The sequence below is a fragment of the Nicotiana sylvestris genome, chromosome 5 (assembly GCF_000393655.2).
Source record: "Nicotiana sylvestris chromosome 5, ASM39365v2, whole genome shotgun sequence".
Taxonomy (NCBI): Eukaryota; Viridiplantae; Streptophyta; class Magnoliopsida; order Solanales; family Solanaceae; genus Nicotiana; species Nicotiana sylvestris.
Window position 1 is genome coordinate 173,828,184 of NC_091061.1, and position 22,816 is coordinate 173,850,999.

A 22,816-nucleotide genomic window follows, 5' to 3' on the forward strand; every position below is an offset into this window, starting at 1 on the left:
AAAATAGCCAAATGTTCCCGAAAGGGACGCCCGAAGGCTGACTTTGCATAAACGGCCACTTTTGATCATCCTTTAGAGTTTTGATCGGTTGACCCTCACAGGCTTCATCCCCGAAGTGCTGAAAGGTCGTGTTCGAAAAATCAGATCTTTCTTTCTGAAAATATAGTCAAATCATTTTTTGAGTCAAATCATTTTTTGCTTTTGTTTAAATCGCCTTAATAAATGTGCAGGATGAATACAAGTGAAAACAAACCCTTCACCATCTTTAGAGAGGACCCTCTCCAGCTCCATATGTGGTGGGACAATTTGGGAAAAAACAGCAAAGAAATAGTGGTCAGAGTCTTGGGGGGTCTCATCACTCTACTAAATGTCAAGGCAAGGACGGATGTCATCGAGGCTTTGATACCATTTTGGGACTCGACCCGAAATGTATTTCGCTTTGCGGATTTTGAGCTTACACCCACACTGGAGGAAGTAGCAGGTTATGCGGGTATGAATGGGAATCTGAGAAGTCAGTATCTGTTGTCACCAAGGCCGGTATTGCCACACCAATTTCTGGACTTGTTAAATATCAGCCGGACTGTGCAAAATAATGATTTATCAAAAGGATGCTGCGCTCTTCAGTTCTTATATCAGTGTTATGGTAATCCGCGGGGTTTTGACGAGCCAAATTTGGGACTGACTCACACCGGAAACAGAGGTAAATGGGAAGCAAGACGAACCTTGGCATTTATAACGGCATTCTTGGGAATCATGGTTTGCCCACGAGACGACAAGAAAATAGAGATAGGTCTCGTGGGGATGGTTGATGTCGCAATGAAAAGGGCTGAAAGCATTATAGTTCCCCTGATCTTATTAGAAATATACCGAGCATTGACCGTGTGTAAGGAGGGAGGAAGTTTTTTCCAAGGTTGCAATCTATTACTTCAGTTGTGGATACAAGAACATCTCTGCCATCGAGTGGGGTATATGAACTTCGGGCTGACTGGTTTAAATTGCATTGAAAAGTTTGAGAAGCGGGTAACGGGTGTTGCGTTCCACGAGGGTATTGGAGATTGGTTTATACGACAGAGATCACTAACGGCGGACCAAATTGAATGGGCGTTTGGGTGGTTGCCCGCTACTGAAGCAATATGCATGTCGGCCAAAAAATGTTATGTTCTTCTGATGGGTGTCCATAGTATCCAACCATACGCTCCCCATCGGGTATTGCGTCAATTGGGAAGGTTCCAGATTATCCCTCATGATTAAGATTTGAGCAAGCATACCATCGAGCTAAGACCGAATGCCACAGTCCCGGAAGATACAATTCGCAAATTGTGGCATGAATGCAGATTCCTTAAACCCAAAACTATGGTGCGAGATTTAGCCAAAGGCGAGGTCGACCCGAAGTATGATGCATGGTTTGGGAAAAGGTTCTGGATTCGTCAAAGGCCTGCTAAAAGAGCCCATGTCCAGCAATTCACAAATGACTCGCAAGAACAATGGGGCTGGCTGGCAAGAGAAGAAGGCTATCGGGTTGAAATTGGCAAGATGAAACAGCAAATTGAGGATCCGAAATATGAAAATAGCGTGCAAGTCGATGCTGACATAGGAAAAAAGAACAGATTGACTCAAGCAAATAAAGCCTTGAAAGCCCAAATCCAACGGGTCAGAATGGATGCCGACAACCAACAAAGGAGCCGGTCCGACGAAGGTCTGATAACTGGGTTAAGAAACCAAGTCATTGAAAGCCGAGAGGGTTTGGCAAGATCAGAGTCATGCATAGCAAGAATTCGGGCCAGATGGGCAAAAGGTACAACAGCGCGAGCAAAGCACTTACGGCAAATGAGAAGGGATTATGAAGCGAGCATTGAAATATTAAGAGAAACAAATTCCACTCTAAAAGATCGGGTCTTTAAACAAGCCCGAGATGCCAGAACGGACAGGAAGCACTGCTATGATTTAATGGCCCGAATGGAAGAACAAATGGAGAGGTTCCAAGATCAACTCACTGATAATGCTCAAGTACTGGGAGCAAAGAATCAACGAATAGAGCAACTGTTCATGGAAAGGGATAGAATCAGGGGTAAAATTGAGGAGATTGGGCATTACGTCACCATGAGGTGCCTAGCATGTGAGGAAATACCCCGTGATACCCTTTTTGCTTTAGTCATGGGTTACGTCCACCGAATCATGGAAGAATTGAAAAGCTTGCAAAGGGGCCTTACACCAAAGCCCGCGGAAAGGCCGAACGATGCCCCATGGGCACCAAAATTCAAAGCGTTAATGTACTCCTAGTTCAAATCTGTATTTTCTATTTTCAAAAGTCTGTTGTCTGTCCGTGTGTTTCCTTTTGGCATCAAATTATGTTAGTACTTCGGAGTCTGTATTTTGTTTTCCTTTTCCAAATGGGTAGTTTGTAATAGAAGTTTTAGTAATGAAATAAATTTTCCAAAAATTGGTGTCTTTATTTGTGGTAGAACTACGCACGGTCTGATTCATGCGGGGACATAATACGTAGGCAATCCACATAAGATTCGACCACCGCTAAAAGAAAAAATAAATAAAAGAAAGGAAAAGAAAGAAAGGAAAAGAAAGAAAGAAAAATAGAGAAAGATAAAGCAAATAAAGGAAAGTTTTAGAAAGGGCACAAGTAAAATAAGCCGGGATGATGCATACGGAGCAAAGACATGTTAGAATGGTTAAACTGCCTAGGAACATTGCATTCCCCAATGTGCAATTGCAATATGTGTTAAACTCTAACGCTAACAAGTTTGTTGTTTTCCAGAGATTTCAAACCAGTTAGTTTGTTGGAACGTTCTGGAAGATTACCATTACCAAACAAGATCCAAAGGGCCCATATCGAAAAGCATGACTAACTCAGAAAACCGTGTTGAAGAGGAGAGGACGGAAAGTCAGATGCTGAAAGAGGCAATGGAAAAAATGGAAAAATGAGACTGGAGATGAGCGAAATGCAGCTAGCCCTGGCTAGGGTACAAAAGGGGCCCGAACCACCCGTTACTCCTACTCTCCTACCAGGACACATGCCGGAATACCCTTCACCTGGCCTTTCGACAAGCTTCCCAAGTCACCACTACTATCAGGGAAGAAATCCCTATGATTCCCAAGCTCCACCACCCAATCAAAACCTTCCCCCACCAAATGTTCCTGTTTTCGTGGCACCCCTACCAACCATGTTACAAAGATCATCTAGTGGGCCATTGTTTCAGGCTCACGATAACCAATATTACCCCCCTGAACCTACCCTCAAATCACCCGAGCCATATACTTATAATCCTCACTTTGAAATCCCGGTGGAGACTGAAAAGCCGGCTAAGGGCCCGGAGCAGGACGAAGTGCTTCGAAAATTTAAAAGCCTGGAGCAGTCCTTCAGGAATATACATGGGGTTAGGCAATCAAGTCAGTGTAGCTTACAAAGATCTATGTTCTTTCCCTGATGTTCAATTACCAGCAGGGTTCAAGATGCCAAAGTTTGATCTATACGAGGGGTACAGTGATCCAATGGCACATCTGCAAGGGTTTTGCAGCAAGATGAGAGGAGCAGGTGGTAAAGATGAGCTGCTAATAGCTTACTTTGGTCAAAGTCTAAGTGGGTCTGCACTGGAATGGTACACAAGACAAGATCCGAGCAGGTGGTACACCTGGGGTGATCTAGCACAAGCATTCGCAGGTCACTTCCAGTACAACCTTGAGATCGTCCCTGACCGTCTCACATTGCTGAAACTTGAGAAGAAGCGGGAGAGAGATTTAGAGAATTTGGGTTTCGGTGGAGTGAACATGCAGCAAGAGTTGATCCTCCGATGAGAGAGGGGGAAATGGTGGACTACTTTCTGCAAACTCTAGAGCCAACTTACTTTGGTCACTTGGTGACATCAGTTGGAAAATCTTTCAACGAGGTGGTGAAAATGGGCGGTATGATTGAAAAGGGACTTAAGTCCAACAAAATCCTAAGCTATTAGGCAATCAAAGCAACAACTCAGGCCATTCAAAGCGGCACGGGAGGTGCGCTCGGGAAGAAGAAAAGAGAAGAGGTCGCAACAATAGAGGCAGGTAATTGGTCCAGATCGAGAGGTCCTTTCCCCCGCTACCAAGCCAGACCCCATCACCCAAATTACCCACACACTCCAAATTACCCCCACAGCCCTACTACCCACCATAAGAACCACATTTCTCCGTCCATCAAGCCCAGACATATACCCAGCCTCCGGCTCGCCCACAGTGGCGCGCGCCGGCTCCCCAAAATACCTATCCACCTCCACAGAATACATATCCACCTCCACAAAATATATATCCACCACCAAGGGCTTACAGGAATCCCGTAGGGCCAGGTTTCCGGGGGAATCAAGCTTTCAGAAATGAAAGGGTGCAGAGACAAAGAACATTCACTGAGTTGGGAGAAACCTATACTGCTTTGTTCCACAAATTAAGGCCGTTAGGTTTGTTGAGTCCTGTTGAGCCCAGATTGCCGAATCCCCTTCCCTAAAATATGGACCACTCGGTAAGCTGTGAGTATTGTTTGGGGGCTCCCGGACATGATACCGAGAAGTGCTGGAAGTTGAAACGTGCAGGGCAAGATCTTATTGACACCAACAAGATCGAGGGTCAGACACCGGAGGCACCCAACATCAATCAGAACCCGTTTTCAGCACACCACGAAACCCACATGATCGAGCTTGTGCACGAAGGAGGGGAGCTAAAGAAACCCTCACAGATGGTGATGATAATCCGTGCCAGTCCAAAATAAAAGTCGACAGGTGGAGAAGAGGTGGTACAGTTGGAAAAGGTAGACGTCAAGCCAGTAGTGGTGATGGGAAAGAGTTCGCTGTTGTTGCAAAGAACCCAGATGCGGTATAATGGATGGCAGAATGTCAGGAAGCCTTCGACCAAATCAAGGGGTATCTATCAAACCCACCTGTGTTGGTCTCACCTGAACCAGGAAGACCATTGATTCTCTATCTAACGGTATTGGAGAATTCATTTGGTTGCGTACTGGGGCAACATGATATCACAGGGAGGAATGAGTAAGCCATCTATTATCTCAGTAAGAAGTTTATGGTCTATGAGGTGAAGTACACTCAACTTGTGAAGACGTGTTGCGCCCTAACTTGAGTGGCACAGAAGTTTAAACATTATCTGTCATCATATACTACTTATCTCATTTCACGCTTGGATCCACTGAAGTATATTTTCCAGAAGCCTATGCCCACAGGGAGGTTAGAGAAATGAAAAATATTACTCACGGAGTTCGACATCGTCTTTGTGACGAGGACGGCCATGAAATCCCTAGCATTGGCCGATCACTTGACTGAGAATCCTGTTGATGAAGAATACGAGCCATTGAGGACGTATTTTCCTGATGAAGAAGTGATGCATATAGATGAGTTGGAATTATCTGAGGAACCAGGTTGGAAGCTCTTCTTTGATGGAGCCGCAAATGCGAAAGGAGTTGGAATAAGAGCGGTACTTATTTCTGAAACAGGACATCATTATCCTGTTACGACACAACTACATTTCTATTGTACCAATAACATGGCTGAATATGAGGCATGCATTTTGGGCTTATGCTTAGCTGCAGACATGGATGTCCAGGACGTCTTGGTCTTGGGAGACTCGGACCTCCTAGTGCATCAAATCTAGGGTGAATGGGAAACACGGAATTTGAAGCTTATACCATATCGACAATGTTTGCTCGATCTGAGCAAGCGATTTCGATCAGTGGAGTTCAGACACATCCTAAGAGTTCACAATGAGGTCGCCGATGCTTTGGCCACTTTAGCATCGATGTTGCACCACCCAGACAAAATTCATGTTGACCCGTTGCATATCCAGGTTCGTGATCAGCATGCTTATTGCAACATTATAGAGGAAGAAATAGATGGCGAGCCATGGTTTTATGATGTCAAAGAATACCTCAGGATGGGGATATACCAAGCAGGCCACCAGAGATCAAAAGAAATCCATTCGGCGATTGGCAAATGAATTTTTCCTCAGTGGAGGAGTGTTACAAAAGAACACCAGATTTGGGATTGTTGAGATGTATAGATGCTGATCAAGCCACGACAGTGATGACAGAGGTACATGTGGAAGTTTGTGGGACACATATGAGCGTATATGTATTGGCGAAGAAGATTCTTCGAGCAGGGTATTATTGGCTCACTATGGAGCGTGATTGTATCAATTTCGTGCGAAAATGCCATCAGTTTCAGATACACGGAGATTTGATTCATTCTCCGCCAACAGAATTGCATACAATGTTAGCACCATGGCCATTTGTTGCATGGGGCATGGATGTCATTGGACCGATTGAGCCGGCAACTTCCAACGGTCAGAGGTTCATTCTGGTCACCATCGATTATTTTACCAAGTGGGTTGAGGCTAAAACTTTCAAGTCGGTAACCAAGAAGGCAGTGGTGGATTTCGTTCATTCCCATATCATCTGTAGATTTAGGATCCCCAAAGTGATCATCACGGACAATGGCGCTACTATTAATAACAGTTTGATGAAAGACGTATGTCAACAGTTCAAGATTACACACCGTAATTAAACCCCGTATCGTCCCAAGGCGAAGGGCGCGGTTGAGGCAGCCAACAAGAACATAAAGAAGATATTGAGGAAGATGGTAGAAGGGTCCAGGCAATGGCACGAAAAGTTGCCATTTGCATTGTTGGGATATCGCACTACTGTCCGCACGTCAGTAGGTGCAACTCCTTATTTGTTGGTATACGGAACTGAAGCAGTGATACCGGTAGAAGTAGAAATTTCGTCTCTCCGGATTATCGCTGAGGCTGGGATTGATGATGATGAATGGGTCAAAGCCCGATTGGAGCAGTTGAGCTTGATTGATGAAAAGAGATTGGCAGCAGTATGTCATGGCCAGTTGTATTAAAAGAGGATGGCAAGAACATATAATAAGAAGGTGCGTCCCAGGAAATTTGAAGTAGGACAGCAGGTGCTGAAACGAATCTTGCCACATCAGGCCGAAGCAAAGGGCAAGTTCGCCCCGAATTGGCAAGGGCCGTTTATTGTGACCAGAGTGTTATCCAACGGCGCCTTGTGTCTGACAGATGTCGAGGGAAGATGCATCGACATGGCTATCAATTCTGACGCAGTCAAGAGATATTATGTGTAATTCCTTTGATTGTAATTGATGTTTGTCTGTTTGTACTTGGCATTTATCGGAGAATGAAATGACAGAGGCAATTCTTTCTTCTATCCAAACACGTTAACCTTTGCTTCCCCCTTTGAGCCTTATTTATTCTTTCATACTCCTGTCTTGGAATCACTAACGAAAATGAAAAAAAATGGAAGAAAAAATAACAACAAAACAAAAAGAAAAGCCCCAAGAAAAAGAAATACAAAGGAATTGAATGAGCTACGTTCGACCTAATTCCTCAAAGAGGATACGTAGGCGCCTCACGGCTCGGTCATAGTATAACAAAAATCAAAAAATCCCCCAAACAAGAAAACTGGGGCAGAAGTTACATTTTAAATTGTGGAAAAATGTTTGATTCCGAGAGTTGTAATGTTTTACCCATTAAAGTTATTTTGAATCTTTTGATATCCTTTTCCTTTTAGCCCCACACAAAAACCCATATTTGATGTCCAAAAAGATCTCCCGATCAGTATCCGAGAGATGCCGAGCAGGCAAATGGAAGCTGACAATAACACACTGATCCCCGACTGAAAGAGGATTATGAGCCAACGGAATTGATAGCCAAAGGAATCCCGAGTAGAGAGAATCTTATCGGCAACACTCCAATCCCCAGCTGAGAAAGAGAAAATAAAATGAGAGAGTCTTATGGTGAAAACCTTCACAGGCACCGTAAGGCGACGAAAGCTGAGAGAAACAAAATGAGAGAGTCTTATGGTGAAAACCCCTCAAAGAGCACTATGAGGAGATAAGATAAGATTTGCGGAAAGGATCCGTCGAGGCATCAAGCAATGCAAAAGTGTTGATTTGGCAAAAAGAGTTCGGCGCCTGCATATCCCCCAACGAAATGAGGCCACCAGAAAGATTGATTGATACAAATAGACTGGGTTGATTAATCCGAAATGCACGACATGATCGTTGGGATCGGTTATATCATTCAGATAAGTCCTTTTCCTTTTCTTCTCCCCAACATTCGTTCAGAAAGACTTCTTCTTTTTTTGTCTTTTGAAATCATCACTTTTCATTTCTTTTGTTTTAAGAATTTTTCCTCCAGCAGTTTGTTTTGAGAAAAGAATTTCAGAGCTTACTACCAGTTGCCAAAACGGTGCAAAGCAAAATGCGAATAGGATAGGCCAAAGATAAGGCGACAAAGCGAAAAGAAGTTTGTCGCAAGACCAAATGATGAATGGGTATAGATTCCAAGAGGACCAAATTTCTAGGGGAAGTTGGAGAAAAACAGAAAAAACAACAGTTGAAAAGTTATGGATCAAATTCCAAGAGGATCCCCAGCAGATTTGCGTGATGCAGGAACAACTCCGACAGATTATCGACCAAGTTCTGCGATGGTCGGACAACACAGAGCGGGGAAGGAAGAGAAAAGAAAAACTATCCCCACCAGGAATATCATCCCCAGCAAATAATATCATCCCCAGCAAGTTTTGTAATAAAACGCAAAACAGGGAAAGGAAAAAGGGAAAAACCATCCCTAGCAGGAGTGGCACGACCACTCACCACATTTTAAACTAATAAATTTTTCTTTGATTTGAAGCAGGAAAAGGAAATGTTATTGACAGCGGGAAGACATGACCACAAAGAAGATTATCAAACTGGGGCAGAAAATTTTCTCTCATTGCGAAAATTTTCTTGAAATCAGATACCCACTTGGGAAAGATGGAAGATAACACAAGTTTTGAAGGAAGTGGAATCCCCAGCAGTTTACGGGAGAAGGCAATACAAGTTTTAAAGAAAGTAATCTTGGAAGAAGCAAGATAACCCAAGTTTTAAAGGTAGTGGTCTTTGAATCAGTATCATTCCCACCATTGTTAAAAGGAGGAAAAGTAACTAGTCTTAAAGAAGGAAGATAATTTCCCAGCAGTATTAACCCCGGCAGGTTTCAGAGAAGTGAAAATACCAGTTTGAGGGAAGTAATTTCCGATGAAGTCAGGAGCCCGCCTGTAGAATGGAGGTTGTTAAATTTTAAGTTGGAGTCAGGAGCCCGCCTGGAGAATGGAGGTTGTTAAATTTTAAGTTAGAGTCAGGAGCCCGCCTGTAGAATGGAGGTTGTTAAATTTTAAGTTGGTGAAGTCAGGAGCCCGCCTGTAGAACGGATGTTGTTATATTTTAAGTCGAAGAAGTCAGGAGCCCGCCAATAGAATGAAGGTTGTTAAATTTTAAGTTGATGAAGTCAGGAGCCCGCCTGTAGAATGGAGGTTGTTAAGTTTTAAGTTGATGAAGTCGGGAGCCCGCCTGTAGAATGGAGTTTGTTAAATTTTAAGTTGATGAAGTCAGGAGCCCACCTGTAGAACGGAGGTTGTTATAATTTTAAGTCGAAGAAGTCAGGAGCCCGCCTGTAGAATGGAGGTTGTTAAATTTTAAGTTAATGAAGTCAGGAGCCCGCCTGTAGAATGGAGGTTGTTAAATTTTAAGTTAATGAAGTCAGGAGCCCGCCTGTAGAATGGAGGTGATTAAATTTTAAGTTGATGAAGTCAGGAGCCCGCCTGTAGAACAAAGGTTGTTATAATTTTAAGTCGAAGAAGTCAGGAGCCCGCCTGTAGAATGGAGGTTGTTAAATTTTAAGTTGATGAAGTCAGGAACCCGCCTGTATAATGGAGGTTGTTAAATTTTAAGTTGATGAAGTCACGAGCCCGCCTGTAGAACGGAGGTTGTTATAATTCAAGTGTTAAAGTCAGGAGCCCGCCTGGAGAACAGAGGCATACATTTCAAGTTTCAGAAGTTAGGAGCCCGCCTAAAGAACAGAGGTATTACAATTCAAGTTTTAATTTTCAAATTCTTATTAATATCTGGTAGTATGATGCTCAGCCACCAAACGGGGGCAAGAGATTTTCTTTGTTGTATCTATTTTGCTGAAGTCAGGAGCATGCCTGGAGAACAGAGGAATACATTTCAAGTTTTGAAGTCAGGATCCCGCCCGGAGAACAGAGGAGTACAATTCAAGTGTTGAAGTTAGGAGCCCGCCTGAAGAACAGAGGCATATATTTCAAGTTTCAGAAGTCAGGAGCCCTCCTGAAGAACAGAGGTATTAAAATTCAAGTTTTAATTTTCAAATTCTTATCAATATCTGGTAGTATGATGCTCAGCCACCAAACGGGGGCAAGAGATTTTCTTTGTTGTATCTATTTTGCTGAAGTCAGGAGCTTGCCTGGAGAACAGAGGAATACATTTCAAGTTTTGAAGTCAGGAGCCCGCCTGGAGAACAGAGGAGTACAATTCAAGAGTTGAAGTTAGGAGCCCGCCTGGAGAACAGAGGAATACATTTCAAATGTCGAAGTCAGGAGCCTGCCTGCATAACAGAGGGATACATTTCACGTTTTGAAGTGAGGATCCTGCCTGAAAACTAGAGAAGTCAGGAGCCCGCCTGGAGAATAGAGGAATACCTTTTTAAGTCAAGTAGTTAGTAACCCGCCGGGAGATCGGAGGAATACAACAAAAATCAAGAGGAATACAACAAAAATCAAGAGAAATACATTCAAGATCAAGAAGTCAGGAGCTCGCCTAGAGAGCAGAGGAAGACGACAATGATCAAGATGGAGACATTTAAAGGATCAGTAATCAGGTACTAGCATAACGAGAGGGAGATCATTTCAAGAAGTCGGTGCAAAGCGTCAACAATGGATTTCACCGGGAGAATACAAGTCAACATGACAACAAGAGTTGCAAGATCGAGTTTGAAGATGTAGATAGAAATCTTGTAACTCATAGTTGATAGACTTAGTTAGTTTTTTTTTTCATTTTGATGAAATAACAGGACCGCGGATCAGAACCTCGACGGAACGGCACCTCGACTGGCTCTCCACCTCGGCATACTCAATCATCTCACTCACTTCTGAACTACACGTGACCTGATTCCTTTATAGCCAAGGATATGTAGGCAGCCCAAATACCAGGGCTCGGTCACATTTTCCTTTTCTCTTAAGTTTTGGTCTCTTTAAATAAGGGTCGGGTCAAAAAACATCTCTAGTCGTTCTTTGTCTGAAAACTCTTCACGTTTCCAGTCAAAGAGAGGCAGCTGTAGACATGTGATTTTTGACCTTCCCCAAAATTTTTAGATTTTAGCACGTAAATATTTAATTTAGGCCTAATATAGCTATTTCAACTCATTTTAACTCTTTTATTTTATTTTCTTACAAGAAAAATAAAAATTACAAACAAGAATTTTAGTTTATGTACTTTTCATAAAAAATAATTTTAAAAAAATAGTACCTTATTTTTATCTTTATATAATTTCGAAAACACAAAAATAGTTTATATTTAGTTTAATTAATTAGGATTAGCTTTGGTATTGTGAAATATTTCTATCTTATTTTAAAATGCATTATGTAGTATTTCAGATTATGAAAAAAATACAAAAAATTATGTATTGCATCTGCATTTTGGATTTTATTTTGCATTTTTAGATTAATTAAGTAAGTTGTTGTTGAAAAAATAGAAATAAATCATAAAAAATAGTCATGTTACATTTTACTCTTTAATTTTCAAATTTTGGCAATTTTCTTTTAATTTGGGTTTTAATTAGTTGTAATAATTATTAGGATTAATTAATTTAATTTTCTAAGATAATTTGGGGATAGAAATTAATTTAGGTTTTATTTATAAAAAAATGAAAAAAGTGTCTTACCTAACTAATTAGGAAGCTTCTATATTGGTAGGGTAAAACTAACACTAATGAAAATTAAATAATAACACTAACTAGTGGATAATTAAAGAAATTAAAAGTATAATTTGTAATGGAAGATGCACTAATTTGATGCCTATTTAGAGATTAGAGAGCTGGAGAAAGAGGGGAGGGGAAGTTAAAAAGATAGAGAGGAAAAAAAAGATTGCTTCTTCTTAACGGAGACATGGGGTATACACTTGATATACAGTCAATATACATTCTATATACACTAGAGATACTCTCGATATACACTGGATATACACGGACATCCAACGAAAAGAGGGTCTTCTTCCTCCTAAAAATTCTACATCTAGAGCTTAACATCCACCATGAAAGAGCCATGAGAGCTCATCTTCTCCACCTGAAAAACACCCCATAAAACGTGAAATTGGGCTTCAATGCTCCGATTATCCAATCTGATTCACAATCCTTATTCGACCTGTGGTGCCCGAAGGGTTTTCACCATCAAGCCTCTCTCATTTTTGATCCCATTGGAATGACTCGCAAGAACAATGGGGCTGGCTGGCAAGAGAAGAAGGCTATCGGGTTGAAATTGGCAAAGCTAAAACAACAAATTGAGGATCTGAAATATGAAAATAGCTTGCAAGTCGATGCTGACACAGGAAAAAAGAATAGATTGACTCAAGCAAATAAGGCCTTGAAAGCCCAAATCCAACGAGTCAGAATGGATGCTAACAACCAACAAAGGAGCCAGTCCGACGAATGTCTGATAACTGGGTTGAGAAACCAAGTCATTGAAAGCCGAAAGGGTTTGGCAGGATCAGAGTCATGCATAGCAAGAATTCGGGTCAGATGGGCAAAAGGTACAACAGCGCGAGCAAAGCACTTATGACAAGTGAGAAGGGATTATGAAGCGGGCATTGAAATATTAAGAGAAACAAATTCCACTCTCAAAGATCGGGTCTTTAAACAAGCCCGAGATGCCAGAACGGACAGGAAGCGCTGCTATGATATAATGGCCCGAATGGAAGAACAAATGGAAAGGTTCCAAGATCAACTCGCTGACAACGCTCAAGTACTGGGAGCAAAGAATCAACGAATAGAGCAACTGTTCATGGAAAAGGATAGAATCAGGGGTAGAATTGAGGAGATTAGGAATTACGTCACCATGAGGTGCCTAGCATGTGAGGAAATACCCCGTGATACCTTTTTTGCTTCAGTCATGGGTTACGTCCACCGAATCATGGAAGAATTGAAAAGCTTGCAAATGGGCCTTGCACCAAAGCCCGCGAAAAGGCCGAACGATGCCCCGTGGGCACCAAAATTCAAAGCGTTAATGTACTCCTAGTTCAAATCTGTATTTTTCTATTTTCAAAAGTCTGTTGTCTGTCCGTGTGTTTCCTTTTGGCATCAAATTATGTTAGTACTTCGGAGTCTGTATTTTGTTTTCCTTTTCCAAATGGGTAGTTTGTAATAGAAGTTTTAGTAATGAAATAAATTTTCCAAAAATTGGTGTCTTTATTTGTGGTAGAAATACACACGATCTGATTCATGCGGGGACATGATACGTAGGCAATCCACATAAGATTCGACCACCGCTAAAAGAAAAAGTAAATAAAAGAAAGGAAAAGAAAGAAAGAAAAAGAGAAAAAGAAAAAGCAAATAAAGGAAAGTTTCAGAAACACCTAAAGGGCACAAGTAAAATAAGCTGGGATGATGCATACGGAGAAAAGACATGTTAGAAATGGTTAAACTGCATAGGAACATTGCATTTCCCAACACGCAATTGCAATATGTGTTAAACTCTAACGCTAACAAGTTTGTTGTTTTCCAAAGATTTCAAACCAGTTAGTTTGTTAGAACGTTCTGGCAAATTACCATTACCAAACAAGATCCAAAGGGCCGATACCTAAAAGCATGACTAACTCAGAAAACCGTGTTGAAGAGGAGAGGACGGAAAGTTAGATGCTGAAAGAGGCAATGGAAAAAATCGAAAAAATGAGACTGGAGATGAACGAAATGCAGCTAGCCCTGGCTAGGGTACAAAAGGGCCCCGAACCACCCGTTACTCCTACTCTCCCACCAGGACACACGCTGGAATACACTTCACCCGGCCCTTCAACAAGCTTCCCAAGTCACCACTACTATCAGGGAAGAAATCCCTATGATCCCCAAGCTCCACCACCCAATCAGAACCTTCCCTCACCAAATGTTCCTGTTTTCGTGGCACCCCCACCAGCCACGTTACAAAGATCATCCAGTGGGCCGTTGTTTCAGGCTCACGATAACCAATATTACCCCCTGAACCTACCCTCAAAGCACCCGAGCCATATTTTTATAATCCTCACTTTGAAATCCCGGTGGAGACTGAAAAGCCGGCTAAGGGCCCGGAGCAGGACGAAGTGCTTCAAAAATTTAAAAGCTTGGAGCAGTCCTTGAGGAATATACATGGGTTAGGCAATCAGGTCAGTTTAGCTTACAAAGATCTATGTCCTTTCCCTGATGTTCAATTACCACCAGAGTTCAAGATGCCAAAGTTTGATCGATACGAGGGGCACAGTGATCCAATGGCACATCTGCGAGGGTTTTGCAGCAAGATGAGAGGAGCATGTGGTAAAGATAAGCTGCTAATAGCTTACTTTGGTCAAAGTCTAAGTGGGTCTGCACTGGAATGGTACACAAAACAGGATCCGAGCAGGTGGTACACCTGGGACGATCTAGCACAAGCATTCGCAGGTCACTTCCAGTACAACCTTGATATTGTCCCTGACCGTCTCACATTACTGAAACTTGATAAGAAGCCGGGAGAGAGCTTTAGAGAATTTGGGTTCCGGTGGAGAGAACAGGCAGCAAGAGTTGATCCTCCGATGAGAGGGGGGGAAATGGTGGACTACTTTTTGTAGACTCTAAGCCAACTTACTTTGGTCACTTAGTGACGTCAGTTGGCAAATCTTTCAACGAGGCGGTGAAAATGGGCAGTATGATTGAAGAGGGACTTAAGTCCAACAAAATCCTGAGCTATTCAGCACCCCTTTATTCTAGTGCGATATTCCTAAAATTAAAATTTGGCGACACATTAGCTGTGAGCACATGATTTTTGCCCTACATGAAAATAACTCCTAAAAAATAGTCCAAAAATAACTTTTGTTAATTTTAGGAATTTTTCTTTGTTTATTTGCATTTCATGCATTTTTAACATTTTTAAATCATAGAAAAATCCTAAAAATTGTCATTTTTACATATTTATCTTTTAGTCTTTAAAATTAGCATTTTTTATTTAGTTTTAAGTTAATTACTTATTTTAATGTTAAAAATAAATAAAGAGTTTTAATTTCTACAAAAATAGATTAATTTATGATTTTTAATTTCTAGGATTTTTAATCAAAGAAAAAAGAAAATAAAAGGGACACGGAATTGAAAAAGATCGGTCTTAAATTTGAATTGGGCCACCCCAAAGATCAAATACAATGGCCCAAGTGTAGTTCTTTTACCCAATTATCACACAACCCAAAACCCGTGACCCGTGTTCCCCGACCCGAACCAACAATAAACCCTAGAGACAAAAAGAGGGCAGCCGTGTAACCAAAAACACAGACCCCATTCCCAATTGCCTCTCCTTCACTTCCCAACTAGCGATTTTCTTCTTCTTCTTTACCATATGAAATCGACGAGCTAACCCTAGGAACCTAAAGGTGAGCATGTCGTTCCCTGTTCAGTGGGTATACATTTATACACCTCTAAAAAACCTAGAGCTATCAGATACAGGCGGAGGAGAAGCCATCTTCAACCCCAAAAATCCCAAGCTCCATGAACAACCAACAAAGTCCCTAAGAACTAGGAGCAGCAGTCGATCTCTCAAGCAAAAACATCAGCCATTTTCTGGTCTCGAAGGAGAATCCTGATAACATCAGCGGGTCTGTCACGTCACCCCACGACCTATCTCCCTCTCACCTTCGTCCTCATCTTGCTCTCATGGATGTGTAGGCGAGAGGTTCGAATCACGCTGAAAGAAAGGCAAGTCTCGCCGGAGATGGCGACCAACAGTGACGAAGGGCCAAGGATGTGAATGAAACCTTCAGATCCGACCTTCATCTCCTTCATCCTCTGTCTTCTTCTGGAAAATCCAGCGTTTTTTTTCTTTCTTTGTTACTGCTGAATCGAACGCATACCAGTTTAATCATTTGAGTTCTCCGGCGAGTCACGAGTTTTCCGATTGAGCCTCGACTACTATTTCTATTGGTTCTTCATCGAAGGTCGTTCGAGGTTGACGCATCGAGGTCTCCGGTGCTGGTTCTCTCGCCGGGAGGGTATGTGCCCTTGGTCAGTCTTTTGCCTTTGTGTCATGTTCAGAAGTATTACTCTTCATGTTTGATGAATCGTTTGGTTAATATTCTTGTCTGGATTGCATCGTAGTGATTTCTGAAATTCTGTTTAATTTTGTGTCATATTGTATTATGTTATGTTCCTTTTACGTCTTGTTTCCTAGCAGTTCCATGTTTGAATGAGTGTGGAGTGCATAATTTCTGGATTACAATGACTCAATTGGGTAAAACAATGTTTGAATGAGTTTGAAGTGCATAATTTCTATATTATAGAGATGCTAATTAGATTAAAAATCAGATTTTACTTCAACGTACATAGCATTAACATGTTTGGATATTTGTAGTATATGTAGGAGAGTTAGTTTGCTAAATAGGATGAGGAAATTCTTCCGGCCCATAATTGTTGTTTTGTTGTTCAGAGCTAACCGGAAAAAACTGTTTGTTCTAGGCACAATGTTTAGGGAAACCACTTAAAATGAACTTGGTAGTTTGCTCTAGATGCCTTGATTATATAATTATCTCAACTATTATCTTAATCTTTTAGAAATCGAGGCATGCCATTAGTTGAATTTTTCATGGCCCTCGCAAATTTGAAAGTGCGTAGTTGCTTTAGGCGCGTTATTTTAATAATTTATCTTCCAAAACTCGGGTGCATATTTATGTGACCCAAATCTAAATCTCAACAATGTTGGATAAAATACGTCACGGACCGCGGGTGCATTTATGTGACGGGGTTCAAGACGTGTTTTAGATGACGTTGAATTTTTCTTAAAAAATTAAATAAAGAAAAGCGGTTTAAGTTAAAATTTGCACATAGGTTTAAACATGTACTAAAATCAGATAATAGGCCAATTATAACAGTTGAGCGACCGTGCTAGAATCACGAAACTCGGGAATGCCTAACACCTTCTCCCGGGTTAACAGAATTACTTACCCGTATTTCTGTGTTCGCAGACTGTAATACAGAGTCAATCTTTTCCTCGATTCGGGATTTGAACCGGTGACTTGCGACACCATTAATTATCCCAAGTGGCGACTCTGAATTTTAATTAAAATAATCCCGTTTCGATTGTCACTTAAATTGAAAAAAACTCCCTTTACTATACCCTCCCCGAGGTGTAGCTGAAAAAGGAGGTGTGACAGCTTTAATTAAAGAAGCATTGTTAGGTGTGACAAACAAACTAACAGGGAACAAAGGGCGATGCTATGATTTCTGGATGGACTTCAGTGAGTGTATGTCTCGATGCAGGGAGCCAAAAGACTGTTCCCTTCTTAGAGAAGACTACTTCGAACGCCTTCATCATTCCAAATAGTATCAACGTAGGAACCGAATCCCCAGCAGAATCGTCAGAGCTGTCACACCTCCTTTTTCACCTACACCCTGGGGAGGGTATAATAAAGGTAGTTTTTTCCAATTTAAGTGACAATCGAAACGAGATTATTTTAATTAAAATTTAGAGTCGCCACTTGGGATAATTAATGGTGTCCCAAGTCACCGGTTTAAATCCCGAATCAAGGAAAAGATTGACTCTGTATTACAGTCTGTGAACACAGAAATCCGGGTAAGGAATTCTGTTAACCCGGGAGAAGGTGTTAGGCATTTCCGAGTTCCGTGATTCTAGCATGGTTGCTCAACTGTTATAATTGGCCTATTATCTGATTTTAGTACATGTTTAAACCTATGTGCAAATTTTAACTTAAACCGCTTTTCTTTATTTAATTTTTTAAGAAAAATTCAACGTCATCTAAAACACGTCTTGAACCCCGTCACATAAATGCACCCGCGGTCCGTGACGTATTTTATCCAACATTGTTGAGATTTAGATTTGGGTCACATAAATGCGCACCCGAGTTTAGGAAGATAAATTATTAAAATAACGCGCCTAAAGCAACTACGCACTTTCAAATTTGCGAGGGCCATGGAAAATTCAACTAATGGCACGCCTCGATTTCTAAAGGATTAAAATTAGTTATATGCGGGCTATGGATTATGAACAAAATATATTGTGGAAAACCATCTTCAATAGGAGAACTATTGTGGATACATCTGCGGTACATTACTGCTAAAGTAAACATTTGCTCCAATATGTGCAGAAAACAAGCATATCAAAATTGTTTGACATAGGTTCAGGTGAAACCAAAATAGAAGAGATCAAAAGATATTAAATTCTTTATTGACAAAATATCGTGAGAATATTCATAGGATTTAATAATATGAAACATGACCATTTCACAAGTAGATATACGATACAACACATCATTCAGGCATCTTTAAAGTTAACCACTAATATAATAAATAAATGCACTAATTTGACAACTACATACAACACATCGTTAAAACACATCTAAAGGACACAATGATATAAATATCAATACTTTTCAACTATAGCTAACAATTTCCATAGCTTTTGTTGTTTACTTTCTAAATAATGAGTTTTAAATTCAAAGGGGAATCATGTACTTCTTCAGCAACCTTCAAATAAATCAAAAGGCCTTCAACTTAAACTCACTTTTCCAACTAACCGAAGATAATAAAATATTTTACGTCAAACAAATACAGGGATGCAAAATCGACAATAACCAAACTAGCTGAAAAGATCAACACTGATACAGTAGTATTATCAAAGTGCTAGAAAATAGGAGCTGACCTTATCTTCCAAATTCAAACAAAACAACAGCGGCAAAGTCAAACAGGAACCGCAAGCAAAATCGAGACCTCGAACCGGAAACCTCAGAACTACGTTCTTCGACGACCTCGAAACTCGCCGGAACAGTTTTGGAAGTGGACTATTTGGGGCGTTTTATGGGGTGTTTTTCAGGTGGAGAAGATGATCTCTCATGGATCTTTCATGGTGGATGTTAAGCTCTAGATGTAGAATTTTTAGGAGGAAGAAGACTCTCTTTTCGTTGGCTGTCCGTGTATATCGAGAGTATCTCTAGTGTATATAGAATGTATACTGACTATATATCGAGTGTATACCCCCTGTCTCCGTTAAGAACAAACCATCGTATTTTCCTCTCTATCTTTTTAACTTCCCCTTCCCTCTTTCTCCAGCTCTCTAATCTCTAAATAAGCATCAAATTAGTGCATATTCCATTACAAATTATACTTTTAACTTCTTTAATTATCCACTAGTTAGTGTTATTATTTAATTTTTATTAGTGTTAGTTTTACCCTACCAATATAGAAGCTTCCTAATTAGTTAGGTAAGACTCTTTTTCATTTTTTTTAAATAAAACCTAAATTAATTTCTATCCCCAGATTATCTTAGAAAATTAAATTGATTAACCCTAATAATTATTACAACTAATTAAAAACCAAATTAAAAGAAAATTGCCAAAATTTGAAAATTAAAGAGTAAAATGTAACATGACTATTTTTTATGATTTGTTTCTATTTTTTCAACAACAACTTACTTAATTAATCTAAAAATATAAAATAAAATCCAAAATGCAGATGTAATATATATATTTTTTTGTATTTTTTCATAATCTGAAATACTACATAATGCATTTTAAAATAAGATAGAAATATTGCACAATACCAAAGCTAATCCTAATTAATTTAACTAAATATAAACTATTTTTGTGTTTTCGAAATTATATAAAGATAAAAATAAGGTACTATTTTTTTAAAATTATTTTTATGAAAAGTACATAAACTAAAATACTTGTTTGTAATTTTTATTTTTCTTGTAAGAAAATAAAATAAAAGAGTTAAAATGAGTTGAAATAGCAATATTAGGCCTAAATTAAATATTTACGTGCTAAAATCTAAAATTCTTGGGGAGGGTCAAAAATCACATGTCTACAGCTGCCCCTCTTTGACTGGAAACGTGAAGAGTTTTCAGACAAAGAACGACTAGACATGTTTTTTGACCCGACCCTTATTTTGAAGAGACCAAAACTTAAGAGAAAAGAGAAATGTGACCGAGCCCTGGTATTTGGGCTGCCTACATATCCTTGGCTATAAAGGAATCAAGTCACGTGTAGTTCAGAAGTGAGTGAGATGATTGAGTATGCCAAGGTGGAGAGCCAGTCGAGGTGCCGTTCCGTCGAGGTTCTGATCCGCGGTCCTGTTATTACATCAAAATGAAAAAAAACTAACTAAGTCTATCAACTATGAGTTACAAGATTTTTATCTACATCTTCAAACTCTATCTTGCAACTCTTGTTGCCATGTTGACTTGTATTCTCCTGGTGAAATCCATTGTTGCCGCTTTGCACCGACTTCTTGAAATGATCTCCCTCTCGCTATGCTAGTACCTGATTACTGATCCTTTAAATGTCTCCATCTTGATCATTGTCGTCTTCCTCTGCTCTCTAGGCGAGCTCCTGACTTCTTGATCTTGAATGTATTTCTCTTGATTTTTGTTGTATTCCTCTTGATTTTTGTTGTACTCCTCCGCTCTCCCGGCGGGTTACTGACTACTTGACTTAAAAAGGTATTCCTCTGTTCTCCAGGCGGGCTCCTGACTTCTCTATTTTTCAGGCGGGCTCCTCACTTCAAAACGTGAAATGTATCCCTCTGTTATCCAGGCAGGCTCCTGACTTCGACATTTGAAATGTATTCCTCTGTTCTCCAGGCGGGCTCCTGACTTCAACACTTGAATTGTACTCCTGTGTTCTCCAGGCGGGCTCCTGACTTCAAAACTTGAAATGTATTCCTCTGTTCTCGAGGCAGGCTCCTGACTTCAGCAAAATAGATACAACAAAGAAAAATTCTTGACCCCGTTTGGTGGCTGAGCATCATACTACCAGATATTGATAAGAATTTGAATATTAAAACTTGAATTTTAATACCTCTGTTCTTCAGGCGGGCCCCTGACTTCTGAAACTTGAAATGTATGCCTCTGTTCTCCAGGCGGGCTCCTGACTTCAACACTTGAATTGTACTCCTCTATTCTCCAGGCGGGCTCCTGACTTCAAAACTTGAAAGGTATTCCTCTGTTCTTCAGGCAGGCTCCTGACTTCAGCAAAATAGATACAACAAAGAAAATCTCTTTCCCCCGTTTGGTGGCTGAGCATCATACTACCAGATATTAATAAGAATTTGAAAATTAAAACTTGAATTGTAATACCTCTGTTCTTCAGGCGGGCTCCTAACTTCTGAAACTTGAAATGTATGCCTCTGTTCTCCAGGCGGGCTCCTGACTTCAACACTTGAATTATAACAACCTCCGCTACAGGCGGGCTCCTGACTTCATCAACTTAAAATTTAACAACCTCCATTCTACAGGCGGGCTCTTGACTTCATCAACTTAAAATTTAACAACCTCCATTTTACAGGCGGGCTCCTGACTTCTTTGACTTAAAATTATAACAACTTCCGTTCTACAGGCGGGCACCTGACTTCATCAACTTAAAATTTAACAACCTCCATTCTACAGGCGGGCTCCTGACTTCATCAACTTAAAATTTAACAACCTCCATTCTACAGACGGGCTCCTGACTTCATCAACTTAAAATTATAACAACCTCCGTTCTACAGGCGGGCTCCTGACTTCATCAACTTAAAATTTAACAACCTCCATTCTACAGGCGGGCTCCCGACTTCATCAACTTAAAATTTAACAACCTCCATTCTACAGGCGGGCTCCCGACTTCATCAACTTAAAATTTAACAACCTCCATTCTACAGGCGGGCTCCTGACTTCTTCGACTTAAAATTATAACAACCTCCGTTCTACAGGCGGGCTCCTGACTTCATCAACTTAAAATTTAACAACCTCCATTCTACAGGCAGGCTCCTGACACCAACTTAAAATTTAACAACCTCCATTCTCCAGGAGGTCTCCTGACTCTAACTTAAAATTTAACAACCTCCATTCTACAGGCGGGCTCCTGATTTCATCAGCAATTACTTCCCTCAAACTGGTGTTTTCACTTCTCTGAAACCTTCCGGGGATAACACTGCTGGGGAATTATCTTCCTTCTTTAAGACTAGTTACGTTCCTCCTTTTAACAATGGTGGGGATGATACTGATTCAAAGACCACTACCCTTAAAACTTGGGTTATCTTGCTTCTTCCAAGATTGCTTTCTTTAAAACTTATATTGCATTCTCCCGTAAACTGCTGGGGATTCCACTTCCTTCAAAACTTGTGTTATCTTCCATCTTCCCCAAGTGGGTATCTGATTTCAAGAAAATTTTCGCAATGAGAGAAAATTTTCTGCCCCAGTTTGATAATCTTCTTTGTGGCCATATCTTCCCGCTGTCAATAACATTTCCTTTCCCTGCTTCAAATCAAAGAAAAATTTGTTAGTTTAAAATGTGGTGAGTGGTCGTGCCACTCCTGCTGGGGATGGTTTTTTCCCTTTTGCTTTCCCTGCTTTGCGTTTTATTAGAAAACTTGCTAGGGATGATATTATTTGCTGGGGATGATATTCCTGCTGGGGATGGTTTTTCTTTTCTCTTCCTTCCCCGCTCTGTGTTGTCCGACCATCGCGGAACTTGGTCGATAATATGTCGGAGTTGTTCCTGCATCTCGCAAATCTGTTGGGGATCCTTTTGGAATTTAATCCATAACTTTTCAACTGTTGTTTTTTCTGTTTTTCTCCAACTTCCCCTAGAAATTTGGTCCTTTTGGAATCTAGACCCATTCATCATTTGGTCTTGCGACAAACTTCTTTTCGCTTTGTCGCCTTATCTTTGGCATGTCCTATTCGCATTTTGCTTTGCACCGTTTTGGCAACTGGTAGTAA

General features: G+C 40.6%; 2 protein-coding genes across 2 annotated transcripts; both read left to right on the forward strand.

Annotated features, from left to right (window-relative positions):
- Window positions 1-222: 222 nt before the first annotated feature.
- Window positions 223-1,251, forward strand: LOC138869672 (uncharacterized). The gene has a single exon (XM_070147311.1). The coding sequence runs from the start codon at window positions 223-225 to the stop codon at window positions 1,249-1,251; it is 1,029 nt and encodes a 342-aa protein (XP_070003412.1).
- Window positions 1,252-1,353: 102 nt separating this feature from the next.
- On the forward strand, window positions 1,354-2,937 carry LOC138869673 (uncharacterized). The gene is made up of 2 exons (XM_070147312.1): window positions 1,354-2,068; window positions 2,771-2,937. Exons 1-2 carry the CDS (start codon window positions 1,354-1,356, stop codon window positions 2,935-2,937), a joined length of 882 nt encoding a protein of 293 aa, XP_070003413.1.
- The last annotated feature ends 19,879 nt before the right edge of the window (window positions 2,938-22,816 follow it).